The 20,746-nt window shown below is 32.2% G+C and overlaps 1 protein-coding gene across 1 annotated transcript in view; it reads right to left on the bottom strand.

Annotated features, from left to right (window-relative positions):
* Positions 1-20,746, bottom strand: part of LOC139511133 (uncharacterized) — a 231,704-nt gene that overhangs the window by 159,557 nt on the left and 51,401 nt on the right. Inside the window, exons 37-51 of the mRNA XM_071297705.1 lie at positions 19,960-20,101; positions 19,018-19,269; positions 18,581-18,623; positions 18,105-18,256; positions 12,900-12,988; positions 11,742-11,787; positions 11,317-11,565; positions 9,443-9,497; positions 8,970-9,139; positions 8,027-8,602; positions 7,067-7,246; positions 5,645-5,857; positions 4,756-4,801; positions 4,082-4,239; positions 745-918 (exon numbers count right to left, since the gene is read on the bottom strand). Of these exons, the coding sequence (XP_071153806.1) occupies positions 745-918; positions 4,082-4,239; positions 4,756-4,801; positions 5,645-5,857; positions 7,067-7,246; positions 8,027-8,602; positions 8,970-9,139; positions 9,443-9,497; positions 11,317-11,565; positions 11,742-11,787; positions 12,900-12,988; positions 18,105-18,256; positions 18,581-18,623; positions 19,018-19,269; positions 19,960-20,101 (2,545 nt within the window). The remainder of the gene's footprint in view (positions 1-744; positions 919-4,081; positions 4,240-4,755; positions 4,802-5,644; positions 5,858-7,066; positions 7,247-8,026; positions 8,603-8,969; positions 9,140-9,442; positions 9,498-11,316; positions 11,566-11,741; positions 11,788-12,899; positions 12,989-18,104; positions 18,257-18,580; positions 18,624-19,017; positions 19,270-19,959; positions 20,102-20,746) is intronic.

Raw genomic sequence — 20,746 nt, 5'->3', positions numbered from 1 at the left:
TATTTTGATATGAGCGTCACTGATGAGTCTTATGTAGACGAAACGCGCGTCTGGCGTACTAAATTATAATCCTGGTACCTTTGATAACTATTTACACCACTGGGTCGATGCCACTGCTGGTGGACGTTTCGTTCGAGGGTATCACCAGCCCAGTAGTCAGCACATCGGTGTTGACATGAATATCAATTATGTGGTCATTTTTATAAATTTACTGTTTACAAAACTTTGAATTTTTAGAAAAACTAAGGATTTTCTTATCCAAGGAATAGATTACCTTAGCCGTTTTTGGCACAACTTTTTTGAATTTTTGATCCTCAATGCTCTTCAACTTCGCACTTGTTTGGCTTTATAAATATTTTGATATGAGCATCACTGATGAGTCTTATGTAGACGAAACACGTGTCTGGCATACTAAATTATAATCCTGGTACCTTTGATAACTATTGAGATATGAAATTTTGAGCAAAATATCCCTTTTCCCACAAAATCACTTTTTTGAGAATTAAGGCCTTTGCATACATCTAATAATTCCATAGTTTTTCCACCTTTTTACTATGATCCTCTGCTCGCTATATTGATACAAATGCTCAGTTACTTTCCAAAAATTGAAAAATGTCCAATATCACTGCACAGAGATTTTTTAAGTTGCCGTCTATTCTTGGATACCTTAATTTGAGGTGCATTAGGATATTGACCCACATGTAAACTTTGAAATATGTGTTACTGTCAGACTACTAGACTTACCATTTTTCCATCCATTTGTTGCTGGACTGTAAGTTGTGTTGCTTCTGTTACAACTTGGTTTCTTCAGTAATATATCCAACCCCAGCTGTTCTATCAATAGTTGTTTGAACTGTGAATTAAGCTGTTGTCCAATGTCTGTTCCAACTCTATCAGCCCAATCAGTCAAAGAAAAATCTGAATGAAAAAGTATGTGTCCATAGTACACGGATGCCCCACTCGCACTAAAATTTTCCATGTTCAGTGGACCGTGAAATTGGGGTCAAAACTTTAATTTGGAATTAAAATTAGAAAGATCATATCATAGGGAACATGTGTACTAAGTTTCAAGTAGATGTGACTTTAACTTCATCAAAAACTACCTTGACCAAAAACTTTAACCTGAACTTCGCACTTTCATTTTCTATGTTCAGTTGACCATGAAATTGGGGTCAAAACTATAATTTGGCATTAAAATTAGAAAGATCATATCATGGGGAACATGTGTACTAAGTTTCAAGTGGATTGGACTTCAACTTCATCAAAAACTACCTTAACCAAAAACTTTAACCTGAAGTGGGACGAACGAACAGACGAACGAACGGACGGACAAACGAACGGACGAAGGAATGGAGGCACAGACCAGAAAACATAATGCCCCTCTACTATCGTAGGTGGGGCATAAAAATGAAGAATATTTACTCTACAGTCAGACTTGGATCATGGCAAATTCTTTAATGTTTTCAATTGTTATCTTTTGCCAGGAGCAAAATAAACTAGAGGCTCTCAAGAGCCTGTGTCGCTCACCTGTTACTGTATTTACTGATGTCGGCCATCTTGGTTGGTAGGCGGGGTCATTAGACACTTTTTTTAAATAGATACCCTAGTAATGATTGTGGCCAAGTTTGGTTAAATTTGGCCCATAGTTTTAGAAAAGAAGATTTTTGTACAAGTTACAAAAATGACGAAAAGTTGTTCAATATTGACTATAAAGGACAATAACTCCTTAAGGGGTTCTCTGATAATTTTGGTTATGTTGACTTATTTGTAGATCTTACTATGCTGAACATTATTGCTGTTACAGTTTATCCCTATCTATTATAGTATTCAAGATAATAACCAAAAACTGCAAAATTTCCTTAAAATTACAAATTTTAGGGCAGCAACCCAACAACGGGTTGTAGGATTCATCTGAAAATTTGTGAGGGGATAGATCTTGTTCTGATGGACATTTAAATTTGAAAGATTTGCCCTAAATGTCTTAGTTTCAAAGATATAAAGCAAAAACTGCGTTTTACCACTATGTTCTAATTTTAGCCATGTCGGCCATTTTGTTTGGTAGGTGGGGTCATCAGACACATTTTTTAAACTATTTACCACAATTATGATTGTGGCCAAGTTAATTTAAATTTGGCCCAGTAGTTTTAGAGAAGAAGATTTTTGTACAAGTTACAAAAAATGAGGAAAAAGTTGTTAAAATTGACTATAAAGGGCAATAACTCCTTAAGGGGTTGACTGACAATTTTGGTCATGTTAACTTATTTGTAGGTCTTATTTTGCTGAACATTATTGCTGTTTACAGTTTATCTCTGCAATAGTATTCAAGATAATAACCAAAAACTGCAAAATTTTCTTAAAATTACCAATTCAGGGGCAGCAACCCAACAACAGGTTGTCCCATTCGTCTGAAAATTTCAGGGCAGATAGATCTTGACCTGATCAACAGTTTTACTCCATGTCAGATTTGCTCTAAATGCTTTGGTTTTAAAGATATAAGCCAAAATATACATTTTACCCCTGTGTTCTATTTTAAGCCATAGCGGCCATCTTGATTTGATGGCCAGGTCGTCGGACACATTTTTTAAACTAGATACTCCAAGAAAGATTGTGGCCAAGTTTGGTTAAATTTGGCCCAGTAGTTTCAGAGGAGAAGATTTTTGTAAAAGTTTACGGACGACAGACAACGGACGCAGCACGCCGGACGACGGAAGATGGACGCCAAGTGATGAGAAAAGCTCACTTGACCTTTCAGGTCAGGTGAGCTAAAAATGGCAGATTCTGACGCTGTCAATTTGAAGAAATCATTCAAAATATGTTAAAATTTATGGAGATATATTAAAGTTGTTGATACAGTTTTCAATGGAAACTGAAAGGAGTTGAACACTTCTCCTATAGGTGTAATACCACTAAATCATGGTACGTCACATCCGGTTGCATACGAAAGTAGGCCTAAAAAAATATTCCCTTGAATTTGACAGTTGTAGAAAATTAACCCTGCATTTCAATGCACTTAAATTTTTCTGAGTCGTAAATATGTATGTTGGATGTCTGAAAGCATCATTCTTTTTTTATTTGATGGTCTTATAAAATATTTTGGAACGTTAAGGTTACATAGTTACCAAAACAGGTAACCAGTAAATAACAGTGTAAAAATTGGGTTGTTTACTTCCGGCGCTAGTTACTTTCTTATATGCAATGAAATGTAGTGTGAAATTTTCACTGTATCACTGGAAAGGATTGAACTTTACACATGCAAAGTATTTCTTTGGTTGAAATAAAGGTAAATACTGTACAATTTTTTCAAAAGTGTCAATTTAACAAAGACTAATAGGGAAAAATCAATGGTGGTATTACACCTATAGCATGATCTCTGTTGGAAGTTCTGATTCACATTACGAATCTGATACAGAAATCATATATTATAAATTTTTCATCATACTTATATTGGTAGTAAAAACATTATAATGGTGCCCTCCAAAAAGAGTTGAATTATATATACAGTCAAAGATTTTGGAGGGTCTGAAAGAGACTGTTTGAGACAAGTAACTGCTGAAACGAGGTGATCATTGAAGTAGGTTTGACTGTAAATTAAACATCTTGAATGCTAATAACAGAAAATTACTTTTCTTAAAGATTTCAACTTGACCCTTGTCTTGATGACCTTATTATCTTTAATTTATGCCATATATGTTTTTGGCACATAATCAATTAAAAACTTAATCAATTCCATGTAAAATTTGTTACACAGTGCTTTTTTCTGCCTTTTAGTAGCTTATAGATATTCTGTGTACTGCTTTGAAAAGTGACATAAGAAGCTATGCAATTGTAAATACTGTAAATTCAGAAATTATTGCGTGCATTAATTATTGCGATTTTGTCAGTTAAGACTAAAACCTGATTTTGATTTTAAGATTTTGAGAAAAATCCTGTTAAATTCATATAAAATATTTCAAAATGTGAGCTTAAATTATTGCGTTTACATCTTTGTCGCATTTTTTGCAATAATAAAAACCTCGCAATAGTTTTTGAATTTACATGAATAAATTTGTCACACAAAATAGTATATATCAAATATACTTACTTTTCAAGTTAAAGTTTGCATTCATGTCACAAACAGGCTGAGGTATTTCTGTGCCATCAAAAATCTTCACATTAGGTATACAAGATGATTTGAAGCAAGCCTTTGCTGTCATATCTACAATAAATTTCTTCATCTCTGCTGGTTTCTTTATTGTAAGTCTACAAAACAATTACAATCTTACTTTAAGTTAACAAGTCCAAATAAGTATTGTTTTTTAATAACAACTAGAGATACTGTTAGCAAAGCTAGCTTAATGAGACTGTCTTCCCTTGTCTGTGTCTCAATATACAAATTATTGACCTTGACCTTGCACACAACCAATTCCAACCTTAATTCAAGCATCTTTTACTACATTACAGACATTCAAAATTCTAAATTAGACATAACAATGTATATTTCACTATTGAAATGTAAAATTGAAATATGGCAAAGGTTTCATACTATTTTTGATTTGAAATGAGTTTACATCTTCAACCATAGTGCCATATGGCAAATGAATCAATTTTGTCTGTTACTTCAAAGCTGTACATTATATTATCATTATCAAATATATAAATGAGGTCTAGTCAATATTTTGCTTCATTTTGAAAAATCACTTTTGCTATTCTCAAGAACACCACATGAACAAGTTTACCCTGAACCATTTTCATGGAAAAATAATTAAAATTGCTTACTCCAACTGGATAATGCCATTGGCAAGAGATATCTTTTCTGTCTTTCCTGTAAAAATAAATAAATAATTCACATGTTGTTTTATGTCTTGGACAAGAAACTTGTTTATGATTGGTTTATGTAGTTTTATGTAAAAATATATCAATAACAGCTGTTACAAATCTTTTATTTACTAATTATTAACATCTTTTCACAAATATTTTAAAGTTGTAATACAAAACTGATTCAAAAATATCCGGGGCCCCATGCTTCTTTTCATTCATGAACAAGTTATGCTATCAATTGCTGTCACATCTACATTTACAGTATGGGCTTTGCTCATTGTTGAAGGCTTTGGGTGGCCTATAGTTGTTTCATTGACAATCATACCACATCTTCTTTTTTATATTTCACAACAGAAGTTTTACTTTTAATATATATTATACTTACCCCATTCATAATTAATAAGTTTGATAGTTTTGTTGATGGTTTACTTTTAATATATATTATACTTACCCCATTCATAATTAATAAGTTTGATAGTTTTGTTGAAGTTTTACTTTAGATATATATTATACTTACCCCATTCATAATTAATAAGTTTGATAGTTTTGTTGATGGTTTACTTTTAATATATATTATACTTACCCCATTCATAATTAATAAGTTTGATAGTTTTGTTGATGGTTTACTTTAGATATATATTATACTTACCCCATTCATAATTAATAAGTTTGATAGTTTTGTTGATGGTTTACTTTAGATATATATTATACTTACCCCATTCATAATTAATAAGTTTGATAGTTTTGTTGATGGTTTACTTTAGATATATATTATACTTACCCCATTCATAATTAATAAGTTTGATAGTTTTGTTGATGGTTTACTTTAGATATATATTATACTTACCCCATTCATAATTAATAAGTTTGATAGTTTTGTTGATGGTGTTGATGCCATAATTAATAGTGTATTCACAAGGGTCAATGAAGATGAAAGGGTGTAAGGTCAGGTCAAGATCTGGAATGGTTACACAGCATTCTATACCAGTACATGTGCTTGTGTAATGACATGACATCTGATCAGGTAAAGCAGGCATGCCTAGACTACCTTTTGGACATTCTGAAAACAAAACAAAACAAATTTAACTTAACCCTTTCGCCGACGAGTCCCGGTTTACCGGGATTCACGCTTCAGACAGCTGACGATGAGTCCCGTTTTACCGGGATCGGAATACCTCTTTTATGTTTCCCGCTCAAACAGTGCAAACGTGGGTTATCTTTCTTTGATGGATAACCCGGATGAAAGTGTAAACATGCCGGTTCCTTTTGTTGAAAACCGTGTCAAAATCAGAGGAAATTTACGGAATTTACGAGAATTTGAAATGAGGGAACATTTTTTTTGAAAGAATATGGAAGAATTGAAGCCAAACTAGTATACTTTTTTGACATAAAATGTCGTTTTATGTACAAAACAGTTGGAATGGACATCGATCAGTGTGAGGAATTTGTACAGCCTCATAAAATTTTTCAAAATTTTTGCCGTTTTGGGTTAAAAAATTACGATTTGGGGTGAAAGAGTCAAATTTTGAGAATTTCACCTTGATAATGACGAAAATTTGAAAATTTTGATATTTTATGAAGAAAAAATTGTCAAAACATGAACAAAACTGTGAACATGGTCTTAGTGAATAAAATAAATACACAAATAACTATAAACAAGTTTTTATTGACATTTATTATGAATATTTCCAACTTGAGTAATAGTAGCCAGGGACGCCATCGTCTCAGAGTAGCTTCTGTCTGGGCAGCAATCGGTGAAAGGGTTAAAAGAAACTACTTCACATGTTACTTATTAACACAAAGGGATGATAAAAGTATTAAAAACAAGTGTTGAAATGAGGCAAGGAAATTGCAAAGTTGTAAAGCAAAGACAGAATTACAGTATGACTCCTTGAAACTTTTCAGTGAAACAGCCAGCTTAGAAATAGGCATAGTTGCAAAATTAGGATTACTCATAACACAATATGTGTCTTTAGCATGATTGATTGATTATTTGTTGGTGTTTTAACAACCACTTTTCAGCACCACCTTTTGGGCTATTTTCTAGGCTGCCAATTTTTTTGGTAGTGGAAGCCTGAGTGCCTGGAGAAAACCACTGACCTTCGAACTCCTATTCTGTGTTGACTTAGCTTACTAGTGATTACAGTAATAGAACTACTTAGACTACTTGGTCACTGAGGCCATGTCTTTCACATGAAATATTTGCCACTGGACATAAGGCAAACAAAAAATTCATTGCATATCTTTAAGTACAGTATTAATAACATACCATTATTCCATCCCTGGACATTTGGACTGTATGGTTTTCTAAGATGATCACATTTAGGACCATTGAAAAATTCCTCCAGTCCTAGCCTCTTCAATATTAATAGTTTTCCTCCTTCTTTTATCTCTTCAAGTACACTAAGGCCTGTGTCTTTCAACCAACCAGAAATAAATGATGGTAAATCTGAAAATACATTTTTAAAAGATTACTGTTAAAATTCAATGTAACTGCAATTTACGTGTTACCATGTTTACAAATGACCATCGGTTTATTATTGTTTATACAGTAAGATTGTTTTTTTTTCAATATGCACCTTTATAAGAATATGTGTCATGTGAATATCGATAAAAATTACCACAATTATATATTTGTACACTTTAATTTAAACTGTAATTGTACTGCTCCTTTTGGCGTCTTGATTAACAAATAATTATATTAGATGTATGTTTCATTATAATATTTTATTCTGATTGGCTAACTGCACATCACGTGTTATTCCATAAGCAGTTGCATTGCTCAATACAACTTTTCACTCATGATAACACGTGCTCCAACAATAAAGTGCACAGGTGAATTAAATAATAAAATATATAAAATTTGTGTTTTCATGATGATTGCTAAAAAATGTAATTATAAGTATTGAATGCTTCTTTTTGTAACTTTATAGGGTTGTAAAAGCGTTGACCGTGTGTACATTTTTAGAATGAAGCGCTTCTGCGCTTCATACAAAATGTTCTTTGGTCAACGCTTTTACACCCCAATAAATTTACAAAAAGAAGCATTCAATTCTTAAATAAAAATTGTTGTTGTTGTTGTTGTGAATAAATAACAAATCCACAGTAGTTATAACCGAAATGTAAGACCAGTTCTGATCATCCTCCTCAGACATTTTCTCTTGTTCATGAAGATGTTAAAATAGCAAACATCCTATAATAGTTTATAGTTTTCTACAAATTATATTACCAGCACTGCAGTCAATAGAAGTAGACACCAGGTCTGGTAAAGCCTCTGATAGTTTTGTGTAGGTAGTATTGAAGTAGTATTTCTGTTTAGAGACTATATCTCTTAATTCTGCCTCACTGATACCATCTCCTATCCCTACAGCTATAATTGTTATGTTCCTGTCACTACATGTAGCTGCTCCTGCTGCTGTATCTCCTCGATTTGATTTCCCATCAGTCAACAGTACAACATAATCTCGAGCATCGTGCCGATCACCTTTCCCAGAAACAAACATTTCCTCACATGCATACCTCAGTGCATCACCTATGTTTGTATAGCTTCTTTTAATGTAAGATGTTTTCATTATAACAGTAGATATTTCTGTTTTATTGTAACTAAAATTCAGGTCAAAGCGAGTCCTTGATGTATCAGTTCCACCAAACAAGGACATTCCAACACGGATCATATCTTTCCTGATGGCAAGTTTATCAATGGTCTTAGACAAAGCTACCATGGTATCATCAAAATGTTCCTGACCAACACTCCCAGACTCGTCCACCACAAATATTACATCTGATGGCAACACTGATTTACAATCTGTAAAATACAAACATCTTATAAGTTATTAAAGCTTTTCAGCATTTTAGGAGATAATATAAAACTCCATTTACATATTTTAATAGGGTATAACCCTTTCTTGCTTTCTAAAAGAATGGAATCTGTTCTAATACTTCTGAAATAGTACTGTCCAATTTTCCCTTTCTATTCTTAAAAAATTTACACGTAAAATAAGTCCTGTATAACTGTTCTAAATTTACTTTCTGGATTCTCATATGTAATACATTTGTAAAATTTACATGGTCTCAAATAAAATAAACATTAAAACTTTTTAATTCATTAAAATAAAACCTTTCCTACATAAATTATATATATTCCCAACATTACTTTAATTAACTCAATTTACCTTTCATCCAGTCTAAAAAGTCATCAGAACAAAGGGGAACTTTTTGCTGTTGTAGAAGATGAATTCCATTTTGTGGTATACAGTGCTGATCACTGTCAATTGGTAGACAAATCTTGATCAAAACATCCACAATGAATCCTTTACCATCCGTCATCTTGTCTATAGAATACCTGTAAGCAATATATGAAAACATAAAGGATCTATTCTGTATTTTGTCTAATAAGAGCTTTTCTACGCTGGAGTCATGTTAACCAAACACCATTCAATCAATCAATTTAAAAAGACTTAAGGGGCATCGCAGGTCTAAATCAAGAAAGCAAGAAAGGGTTATACCCTAGTAAAATATGTAAATGGAGTTTTATATTATCTCCTAAAATGCTGAAAAGGTTTAATAACTTATAAGATGTTTGTATTTTACAGATTGTAAATCAGTAAACCGTCAGTGAAGGTTTATATCAGCTTTAACAGCTTACTCAATTTGAACTGGTGCACTTGCTCCTTTCCCAATAGAGATCACATTCTTTTCACCTGTAATAATAAAATAAATTGTTTATAACTATTCTGAGTGAAAAGATTTCAGCAAATAACTATGATTAGAGTAAATATTCCTTCAAACAAGAATGGAATAATAAGACAAGCAATGATGCTTAGGTACAAGGAGACACAATGCATTTGTTCTCAGTCTATAAGATTTCCGATATACATGTGCATGTCAAAAGATAAAATCAAAATATTAGGCAATATTAATTATAAACATTAATGTGTCCATAGTACATGGATGCCCCAATCCCTCTTTCATTTTCTATGATCAGTGGACTGTGAAACTGGGGTCAAAAATCTAATTTGGCATTGAAATTAGAAAGATCATATCATAAGAAACATGTGTACTAAGTTCAAGTTGATTAGACTACAACTTCATCAAAACCTACCTTCACCAAAAACTTTTAACATGAAGCTGGACAGACGAACAGACGAACGGAAAAATGGACCCATAGACCAGAAACCATAATGCCCCTCTACTATGAGGGCGGGTTGGAGGGGTCCTGATCCCAAAATACCAGGGTGAAACATGAAATCCTGAGGTCCCTAATTTAAAGAAAGGAGTAGTGGTAATAAGGCCCTTACTTGGCCCAAAAATTACTGCAAATTACAAAGTTATCATACATACCCTTAAATTAATGAAAACTTGACTAAGGTTTTCAGAAAAACAAAACAAATTTGGCATTGAACAAGTTACCATGGCAACAAATCATGACTTAATTTGCATATTTTGTAAAATTCTTAAATTTCCTTGTTTTTTCATCAAATTTTAAGTATATTTTAGATTGAAAAAGTATGTACACACCAGAGAAACAACTTTATATTTTAGGTGATAATGTCAATAGTTATAATAAAGCTTCAGTTAAATTATTTTGTTGTTTCTTGGCTGCGCACCATGTTTCCACAACCAAATTAAAGATAGAAAACTGCATAAGTTCTGTATTTTTTATCGTTTTTGTGAAAACAGTACATATTATGACGTAATTGTGACGTCATCAGATAAAAGTATTGATGATTTTCATTTATATTTCTTGACCCTATGCATTTCTCAACATTATGTGCCAATTTGAAACATTTATCAAACATTTAATTTTCTTGGGCCAAAACCTACTCCTTTAAATCCCGACATCCCAAAATTCGAAAAAAAAATTCTCTGATCCCGAAAGGGTCAATCCCAAAATCCTGAGCTTAAACACACACAATCCCGAAAGGTCCTCCCCCTTCTACTATCAAAGGTGGGGCATAAATAGAAGAGGATGTATGATTGTCAATGAGACAACTCTTCACAGTCACTGTATGGCCTTGAACAATGAGCAAAGCCTATACTGCATGTTCTATACCTAAATCGATGAGACACTTATCAAAATGAAGCACTCTGTCCCAAAAAATGCAGACTAATAATATATCTAGAAAGAGAGAGAGAGAGAGAGGACAGATAAGTTAAATACAATTTATATGTAACCTAAAATATTCTTAGTGTTAAAAATTAATTAGTCAGAGATACATTTTTTATATTGCTTTTTTTTTCTTTCTTCTGTATTTACCCTTTGTTACCATTGTCAGGTGGTAGTGTAATTGGTTGTGTAAAATCCTGACTATTGAAAAACAAATAAAAGATAAAAAAAAATCTTATATATATATATATATATATATATATACTTTTATCATATGTTCAATAAATAAGAACGTATTCATATCCTTATTTCTTTTCAATTTTGAATATGAGAAATTCTTATAAAAATAATTGTCTCAACCTATCAGATTTGTAATCATTGTGACAAAATCATGAAAAATAGATTTAACCTACCCCAATCATAGTTTAAGATATATCTCTTGTATCTAAATCCTCCAAACGCAATATCCACTTCAAATTGGCAAGGATCAAACTTAACCCAGAATGGTATATTGAAGGTCACCATTCTATCTCCTAGTGGAAGTTTGAAGGTCAGATCCAAACAACAATGTAGACCTAGACAATTGTCTGTCATCTGACACTGGACCATGGTTCTGATACTGGCTGGCAAGTATTTCTGGGGGTTAATCATCACTGGACAATCTGATAAATATACAATGTTATTTGTTACACAAGTACATTCCTTAATTCAAATCAAAAACAGCAGAGAATATTGTTTATAAATTAAGAGGCTTTGCATGTAATGTTCTACCAAATAATACAGTATATAAATTATAAAGTATATACCGGGTAAAAAGAAATAATAAATAATTTCCTACCTACAGGTCCTTTTGGTACATCACATGATCCAGAGGTAAAATATTTCTGAAACAATAAATTATAAACTTTATGTTAATATCCTAAAAACAATACAGAAAGCAATTGCAGCTAAATGATGGACTAAAGTGATCCAAATCAATCAGAATAAATTCATTAAATCAGTGCTGTTGCTTTGATGTCACACCTAAATCTCCAAAGAAGACCCTATTATATCAGGGCATGGAAGTATTATATTGGCATTATACTTTTGTACTGTTTTTTGTTCTTAGGTTCTGCTGTTAATGTTAAAATTGCTCCAGTTAGATCGTTTCAATCATCCACAAATTAAAAAAAAAATTTCAGCGCATTAAAGGAATAGGTTCAGTAAGACCCCTTTTTGGCCCCAAAATATAGCAGTTTTACAAAGTTGTTAAAATGTAAACTTTTAGTTATCTATTGGACAGTAGAATGCTTCTGCTACATAAATATGGGCTGTTTTTGACATAACAATGCACATATATCGGGTACTAGCACCATAAAGTCATGCTAATTTACTGAAATCTTCACAATTCTAGCATTTTAGTTAAATTTTAGACAGTTTTCAGGTAAAACGAAAGTGGCCGCATTCGTTTTCATCCTTAATATTGAAATGTAAGTTGTATTTTATGATAATACATAATATATATAAAGTTTGAGGATGAACACGGATGCGGCCACTTTCGTTTTTGACAAAAACCATCTGAAAAGTGACATTTTTCGGCATATTTGGTAGATTTTTTATATATGAGCTTGAATCGGATCGTTTTTAATTACTAAATCAGTTAAAATCTTTCACATAAACTAATTGATTCAAATGAAATAGACACTTAAGTGTTTAAAAAGTGGTCAAAATCTTTCGTCAGATGAACCTGAAATTTGAGGCCAAAATCGGTCCTTACCGGACCTACTCCTTTGTAGAAATGGAGTTCAATTTGAATAAGATTGCCCAATGATATAAATTTGATTCACTATCTGAAACTCACCATTTTATTAAAAAAAGATTCATGTTAGTTTTGAGCTTGAAATATATTATACACACTTGGATGACTTTCTTGTTTAATGTGTTCATGGATAAGCTGTTCAATTGACTCATCATCTCCTCTTATTTTTATATCTCTTTCACTTTTAAAACTACTTACATCTAAACCCAAATGTCGTAAGACAATGTCAAATGCTTCCTCTGTCATTTTACCACCAATAGCTGTGATCAGATCAGATATGGAATCTCCTGAAAAATGTGTATTATAAAGATAAACTGCTCATAATATACACCATAATATACAAATTACTGCACGCACATAATATACACCATAATATACAAATTACTGCACATAATATAAACCATAATATACAAATTAAATTACTATACATAATATAGACTACTGCAAAAAATATACATATAACTACAGGAGAGTAGTTGCAAGTTTTACAAATTCTGTTGCTTTCAGCAGTTTATATTTTGTTAGAAGTTTTTAATCTCTTTTACAATAATTTAACATGATAGGAAAGAAAGGAACTTATAAGTTGCCAAATTAGATCATAAAGATTGAGTGTGTTTTTCAATAATAAAAAATAAATACAAGAGGCTGTCACAACGACAGCAAACCGGATTTATTAACATTTATTTGTGTCCTGGCAATATCACAAGAACCATTACTGATGAATGGTGAAAGTGAAAATCGTCAATATCAAATTTGACCTCCATTTTGTCATCAGTATCAACATATTAAAATTTGAAAAGCTTAGATTGAATGGTTCATGAGTAAATGCAACAACCAATGGAAACGCCATTTTACGATCTTTCAAGAACCATAACTCCTGAACGGTAAAAGTCAAAATCGTCATTATTGAACTTGACCTCTATTTTGTCATCAGTAACAACATATTAAAATTTCAAAAGCTTTGGTTGAATGGTTCATGAGAAAATGCACGGACACGACGGGAAAAACCATTTTTCAATCTTTCAAGAACCATAACTCCTGAACGGTAAAAGTCAAAATCGTCATTATTGAACTTGACCTCCATTTTGTCATCAGTAACAGCATATTAAAATTTCGGAAGCTTTGGTAGAACAGTTCATGCATAAATGCACGGACACGACTGGAAACTCCATTTTTCAATCTTTCAAGAACCATAACTCCTGAACGGTAAAAGTCAAATTCGTCATTATTGAACTTGACCTCCATTCTTTCATAAGTAACAACATATTAAAATTTGGGAAGCTTTGGTAGAACAGTTCATGCGTAAACGCACGGACAACTCCATTTTTCAATCTTTCAAGAACCATAACTCCTGAACGGTAAAAGTCAAAATCGTCATTATTGAACTTGACCTTCGTATAGTTGTCAGTAATAACATATTAAAATTTTAAAAGCTTTGGTTGAACGGTTCATGAGTTAATGCACGGACAACATTTGATTGCCGCCCGCCCGCCCGCCCGCCCGCCCTACATCCCCAAATCAATAACCGACATTTTTGTCACAAAAATCCAGTTAAAAATCTAGCTTGTTATCGATCTACAAGTACTATATATACCATGGTTCTTACGAGTTAACATATTTAAACAAACGAATACGAAGGTTGAGTTTGTTTAATTATGTTAATGAGTAAGACACATGGTATATAAAATTTGCAATATAAATAAAATGATTGACAGCTTCAAGACCTTGAACTAATATTGGAAATTGATCACGTTACAGTTTTATCCAATGAAATGGAAGCTTGAGCAAGTCACTTTTGCGTCTTGGGTATGATCTTCTGTGTATTTCATGTAATAAAAACCCCGATTTTTAAGAAAGTCAAGAAAATGTCGGATTTTCCCTATTTTAGTTTTGTGCCCCGTGTATGATCGTATGGGCAGGTAATTTTATTATGTCATCAGAAAGTAAATAAAAATGTCGGATTCCAGCGACAAGGATTAAATTATTATTCTAATGACGGTAAGATTATTATTTTTTGTTGGGTTTCAAGGTATCATAAAATTAATCATATTTTACAGGTTGTTCATCTAATTGAAAAATGCATATTTATACATGTATAGTTTTTGTACAAACTGCTTTTCTTCCGTTATTTTATTAATTCGATTATTAGATTATTTATTAAAACACAATTTTAATGATAAAACACTGTATTTAAACAGTGTCGGATCAAGGGAGCGTAGATAGTGTACATCCCCCTAATTGACCGCCCCAAAAAAATCATGTTCTTCACAGATTTTTGTTGCCGATATTTATTCCTTTTTCTATAGTTACCCCCTTTTTGAATCGTAATTTAATTGAATTTTCGCAAAGGAAATGATAGTATTAAATTTAGATTTTTTTTCAAAAGTGAAAGAAGAAACATTTAGTAATTTTTCCAAAATTAAAGTCATATGAAACGAGTGAGTGGTGAAAAATAATGTTTGTCCAATTCTTGAACCAATGCATGTATACATCATAAACTTAGTCATCTGTGCACGATTTTATCATTATTTTCGCAAATATATCATATAATCGTCAATTTTTTTTCTCTCTGTTTGTTATGATTTAACAAATATGGCTGCTCATTAATGCCGTGTTTTGAAGCCGAGTTTTACCGATTGTCACCTTATAGTAAACAAATCACAAAAAGCATGGGTATTGAGCACGTGTTTAACATGTATAATCAGATATTTGTTTATTTCAATGACAGATCCATGCGTATTGTGGTCACCGGATTTTTACGAGGAGGGTTACGCTCGGGTCACTATGCATACGGAAAATATGTCGGCGAATTGCTTGCTGGAAGCAAGCAATTAAATATAAGTAAACTTCTTCTAAATGTGGACTAATTAAAGAATTTTCATCAGAAAAAAGTATATGTACATAAGTTGTATAATGAAAACTATCCATTTAGTTATAAAAAACATATGCATATTTTTTTTTAATTTGAGGTTTCTTATGACTTTAAGGGAACTCGTAACAATTCTATATAGTTTGAAAAAAGTTTCTTGAGATGTGGTACACATGATTTATTGCTTTTTGTTATAAAGTGAAAACAAATGAAGATCTTGACCTTTTAGTACATTTTTCAGTTTCCTAAATATTTCAGAGGCGGACACCTTTCAAACTAGAGGCTCTCAAGAGCCTGTGTCGCTCACCTTGGTCTATGTGCATATTAAACAATGGACACAGATAAATTCATGATATAATTGTGTTTTGGTGATGGTGATGTGTTTGTAGATCTTACTTTACTGAACATTCTTGTTGCTACAATTATCTTTATCTATAATGAACTTGGCCCAGTAATTACAGTGGAAAATATTTTCTAAAAATTTACAAAAATTTATGAAAAATGCTAAAAATTAACTATAAACGGCAATAACTCCTTAAGGAGTCAATTGACTATTTTGGTCATGTTGACTTATTTGTAAATCAAACTTTGCTGAACATTATTGCTGTTTACAGTTTATCTCTATCTATAATAATATTCAAGATACCAATTCAGGGGCAGTAACCAAACAACGGGTTGTCGGATTCATCTGAAAATTTGAGGGCAGAAAGATCTTGACCTGATAAACAATTTTACCCCATGTCAGATTTGCTCTAAGTGCTTTGGTTTTTGAGTTATAAGCCAAAAACTGCATTTTACCCCTATATTCTATTTTTAGCCATGGCGGCCATCTTGGTTGGTTGGCCGGGTCACGCCACACATTTTTTAAACTAGATACCCCATGACAATTGTGGCCAAGTTTGGTTTAATTTGGCCCAGTAGTTTCAGAGGAGAAGATTTTTGTAAAAGATTACTAAGATTTACGAAAAAATGGTTAAAATTTGACTATAAAGGGAAATAACTCCTAAAGAGGTCAGCTGACCATTTCCTTTGCATTGAGGTATTTGTAAATCTTACTTTGCTGAACATTATTGCTGTTTACAGTTTATCTCTATCTATAATAATATTCAACATAATAACCAAAAACAGCAAAATTTCCTTAAAAATACCAATTCAGGGGCAGCAACCCAACAACAGGTTGTCGGATTCATCTGAAAATTTCAGGACAGATAGATCTTGACCTGATAAACACTTTTAACCCGTCAGATTTGCTCTAAATGCTTCGATTTTTGAGTTATAAGCCAAAAACTGCATTTTACCCCTATGTTCTATTTTTAGCCATGGTGGCCATCTTGGTTACTTGGCCGGGTCACGCCACACATTTTTTAAACTAGATACCCCAAAGATGACTGTGGCCAAGTTTGGATTAATTTGGCACAGTAGTTTCAGAGGAGAAGATTTTTGTAAAAGATTTCTAAGATTTACGAAAAATGGTTAAAAATTGACTATAAAGGTCAATAACTTCTAAAGGGGTCAATTGACCATTTTGGTCATGTTGACTTATTTGTAAATCTAACTTTGCTGAACATTATTGCTGTTTACAGTTTATCTCTATCTATAATAATATTCAAGATAATAACCAAAAACAGCAAAAATTCCCTAAAATTACCAATTCAGGGGCAGCAACCCAACAATGGGTTGTCGGATTCATCTGAAAATTTGAGGGCAGAAAGATCTTGACCTGATAAACAATTTAACCCCATGTCAGATTTGCTCTAAATGCTTTGGTTTTTGAGTTATAAGCTAAAAACTGCATTTTACCCCTATGTTCTATTTTTAGCCATGGCGGCCATCTTGGTTGGTTGGCCGGGTCACGCCACACATTTTTTAAACTAGATACCCCAATGATGATTGTGGCCAAGTTTGGATTAATTTGGCCCAGTAGTTTCAGAGGAGAAGATTTTTGTAAAAGTTAACGACGACGGACGACGACGACGACGACGACGACGACGACGGACGACGGACGACGGACGCCAAGTGATGGGAAAAGCTCACTTGGCCCTTCGGGCCAGGTGAGCTAAAAAAGGTGGAGCTTCAGCCATGGAATAACATGGAAATGAATATGTTGTACCATAGCTAAGCTCTGCCTCCTTTCCTTTGGATTCTAGTTGAGTTGCATATTTAATTAGCAAAGTATGGTACAACATCAATTGGCATATAATATACCATGGTTTTCCCTCACCACACTTTTTAGGCAAATTATTTCATTAAAACATCAAAGGAAAAAATCCAATTTATGTTACAAGTTGTGAAATATTAAGAATTACCTGAGGAAGTGAAGTTTTCATTACATATTGGTATAGGTATTTCATGGTTCTCCTTACCTGAGAAAGTGAAGTTTTCATTACATATTGGTAAAGGTATTTCAAAGTTCTCCTTACCTGAGAAAGTGAAGTTTTCATTACATATTGGTATAGGTATTTCATGGTACTCCTTACCTGAGAAAGTGAAGTTTTCATTACATATTGGTATAGGTATTTTATGGTTCTCCTTACCTGAGAAAGTGAAGTTTTCATTACATATTGGTATAGGTATTTCATGGTTCTCCAAGAACATCTGATCTATAATACAACTACCCTGGAAACACAGCTTTAGACCAAAGTCAATCTCAAACACTTTCTTGTCATCATTTTTGTCAATAACAAAGCTGAAAGGATGAATAAATCAGTAAGTGACTCCAAACACATTATGTGCTTATACCAAGACAGGCCCTATGAACCATGTGTTGTTTGTTGTGTTTGATTTTGTTTTTACATTTATTTTCTTGTGGGAGTCCAGAGTTGGTGGTTTTTGTGATTTGATGTACATTCTTTCAATGTATTCAGTAATTAATTATTGTATTTCTTACAAAATAGACTGTATAATTCTCATATGACATTTAACTAAATAACAAATATAGATATCAGTGACTTACATTACTTGTACATCCTTAGTTAGAACTAAATAACAAATATAGATATCAGTGACTTACATTACTTGCACATCCTTTGTTATAGTTAGAGTCTCTTTCTTTCCTAGAAAATAAATAACCACATTTGTCACATTTGTGCTGTTAACATATTCATCATTACTAGAGCAGACAGCTATATCTTAGATTCAATTATTATCTTATATCCTATTAACAGTAAATGGAAGTTTATTTAAAAAGTTATACAGACACATCTACATGTTTTTTTTATCTTAAAGATTTGAAAAAAAGATAATCAAATGAAAAGTGCAAATAATTAATAATATTTCTGTTTCTACTTCTCATAACAATGTTTACATATTCATATTTTCAACAATATTGAGGTGAAAAAAAATAATTTCAACAAAATTATTATCCACATCAATTAAAATTGACATGAATATAAGGTGACTTCCCATAAGTATAATATTTGAGTCAATGTAACATCCAATTAATTTTACCCCATTGATAACTGATCAGGATCAAGGATCTTATTCTTCCTTCAAATCCAAACTTCAGAATATATTTACAGAAGTCCAGCTCTACAAACGCCCTGAACGATTTGGCATAATTAAAATCAGCAATGCTCAGTGATACATCTGTACAGGCATCTAACCGTAGACAGTCATTGGATACATAGTAATACAGATGGTCGTTAAGCCAACTATTAGTGATATCTGGCAATGATAGTTCTCTCCCCATTGTTTCACATCCTACAATTTATAACATACTTATATAAAACGAAACAGTAAACATATATTACGCCTTTGAGGTAGATGCATTTGGCACATAGGATATGAAATGGTTTGGATTGTGGGTACAAAATGGTAAATGTTAGGTACAAAATGGTAATTTTGGGTACAAAAAGGCAGAGGTGCCTAAAGGTCAAAGTAAAAAATGACTTGCTTCCAAATATGCAATGTTTTGCTTTATTTGCAATTGAATGGAGATAAACAAATTGTATTTTACATTAATCCTACATGAAACTTTTTTTGTTTAAAATTACTCATTTGGAAAAATGGCTTCAAACAATGCTTATTTGTAAGTTCACCTCATATGAAGGTAATAATTGTATATTGTCTAAAGTTACATGAGGTATTGGATAAAAGAAGATGTGGTACTGTTTAGGTTAACAACGTAACAACTAGTACTTACAAAGGACTTGATGATAAAACTGGATAGCTGTCTTTCCATAATCATGAATATTATGAACATTTTCAGACAACATACAACAAAATAAGGCTGGTCTCCCAAAAAAATTCAAATTTATGTAAAAATACAAAAAAGTAAATTTTAAATACAGAAAACAATGGCCCAATATTTTCACATGAAATGTGTTTTCTTAAGAATGTTGAAAAGATATAATAAAACCTAAGCTTCAATAGACAGATAGTTATACATACTTCTATCATCAGCCTTCAATCTTTCAGCAAGTTCCTGATTGGAGCCAGTGGTATTTAGACCTCGATCAGTTAAAGTGTTTGTAAGTTGAAATGATGACATCTTATCTGGTCGTAAACATGGTCCTGTTGACTGCAAGATATCCTAAAATAATAGTTGAATAATGAGTTACAGAAAGTTTGAATAACTTTATCAAAACATAGCAAGGCACTCAAAATAAACAATCTCAACAAATCTCTTTATCAAAACATAGCAAGGCACTCAAAATAAACAATCTCAACAAATCTCTTTATCAAAACATAGCAAGGCACTCAAAATAAACAATATCAACAAATCACTTTATCAAAACATAGCAAGGCACTCAAAATAAACAATCTCAACAAATCTCTTTATCAAAACATAGCAAGGCACTCAAAATAAACAATATCAACAAATCTCTTTATCAAAACATAGCAAGGCACTCAAAATAAACAATCTCAACAAATCACTTTATCAAAACATAGCAAGGCACTCAAAATAAACAATATCAACAAATCACTTTATCAAAACATAGCAAGGCACTCAAAATAAACAATATCAACAAATCTCTTTATCAAAACATAGCAAGGCACTCAAAATAATCAATCTCAACAAATCACTTTATCAAACCATAGCAAGGCACTCAAAATAAACAATATCAACAAATCACTTTATCAAAACATAGCAAGGCACTCAAAATAAACAATCTTAACAAATCACTTTATCAAAACATAGCAAGGCACTCAAAATAAACAATATCAACAAATCACT

The sequence above is a fragment of the Mytilus edulis genome, chromosome 2, assembly GCF_963676685.1.
Source record: "Mytilus edulis chromosome 2, xbMytEdul2.2, whole genome shotgun sequence".
Lineage (NCBI taxonomy): Eukaryota > Metazoa > Mollusca > Bivalvia > Mytilida > Mytilidae > Mytilus > Mytilus edulis.
Note: the sequence above shows the minus strand (reverse complement) of the source record. Positions and strands in the feature narration are given on the sequence as shown.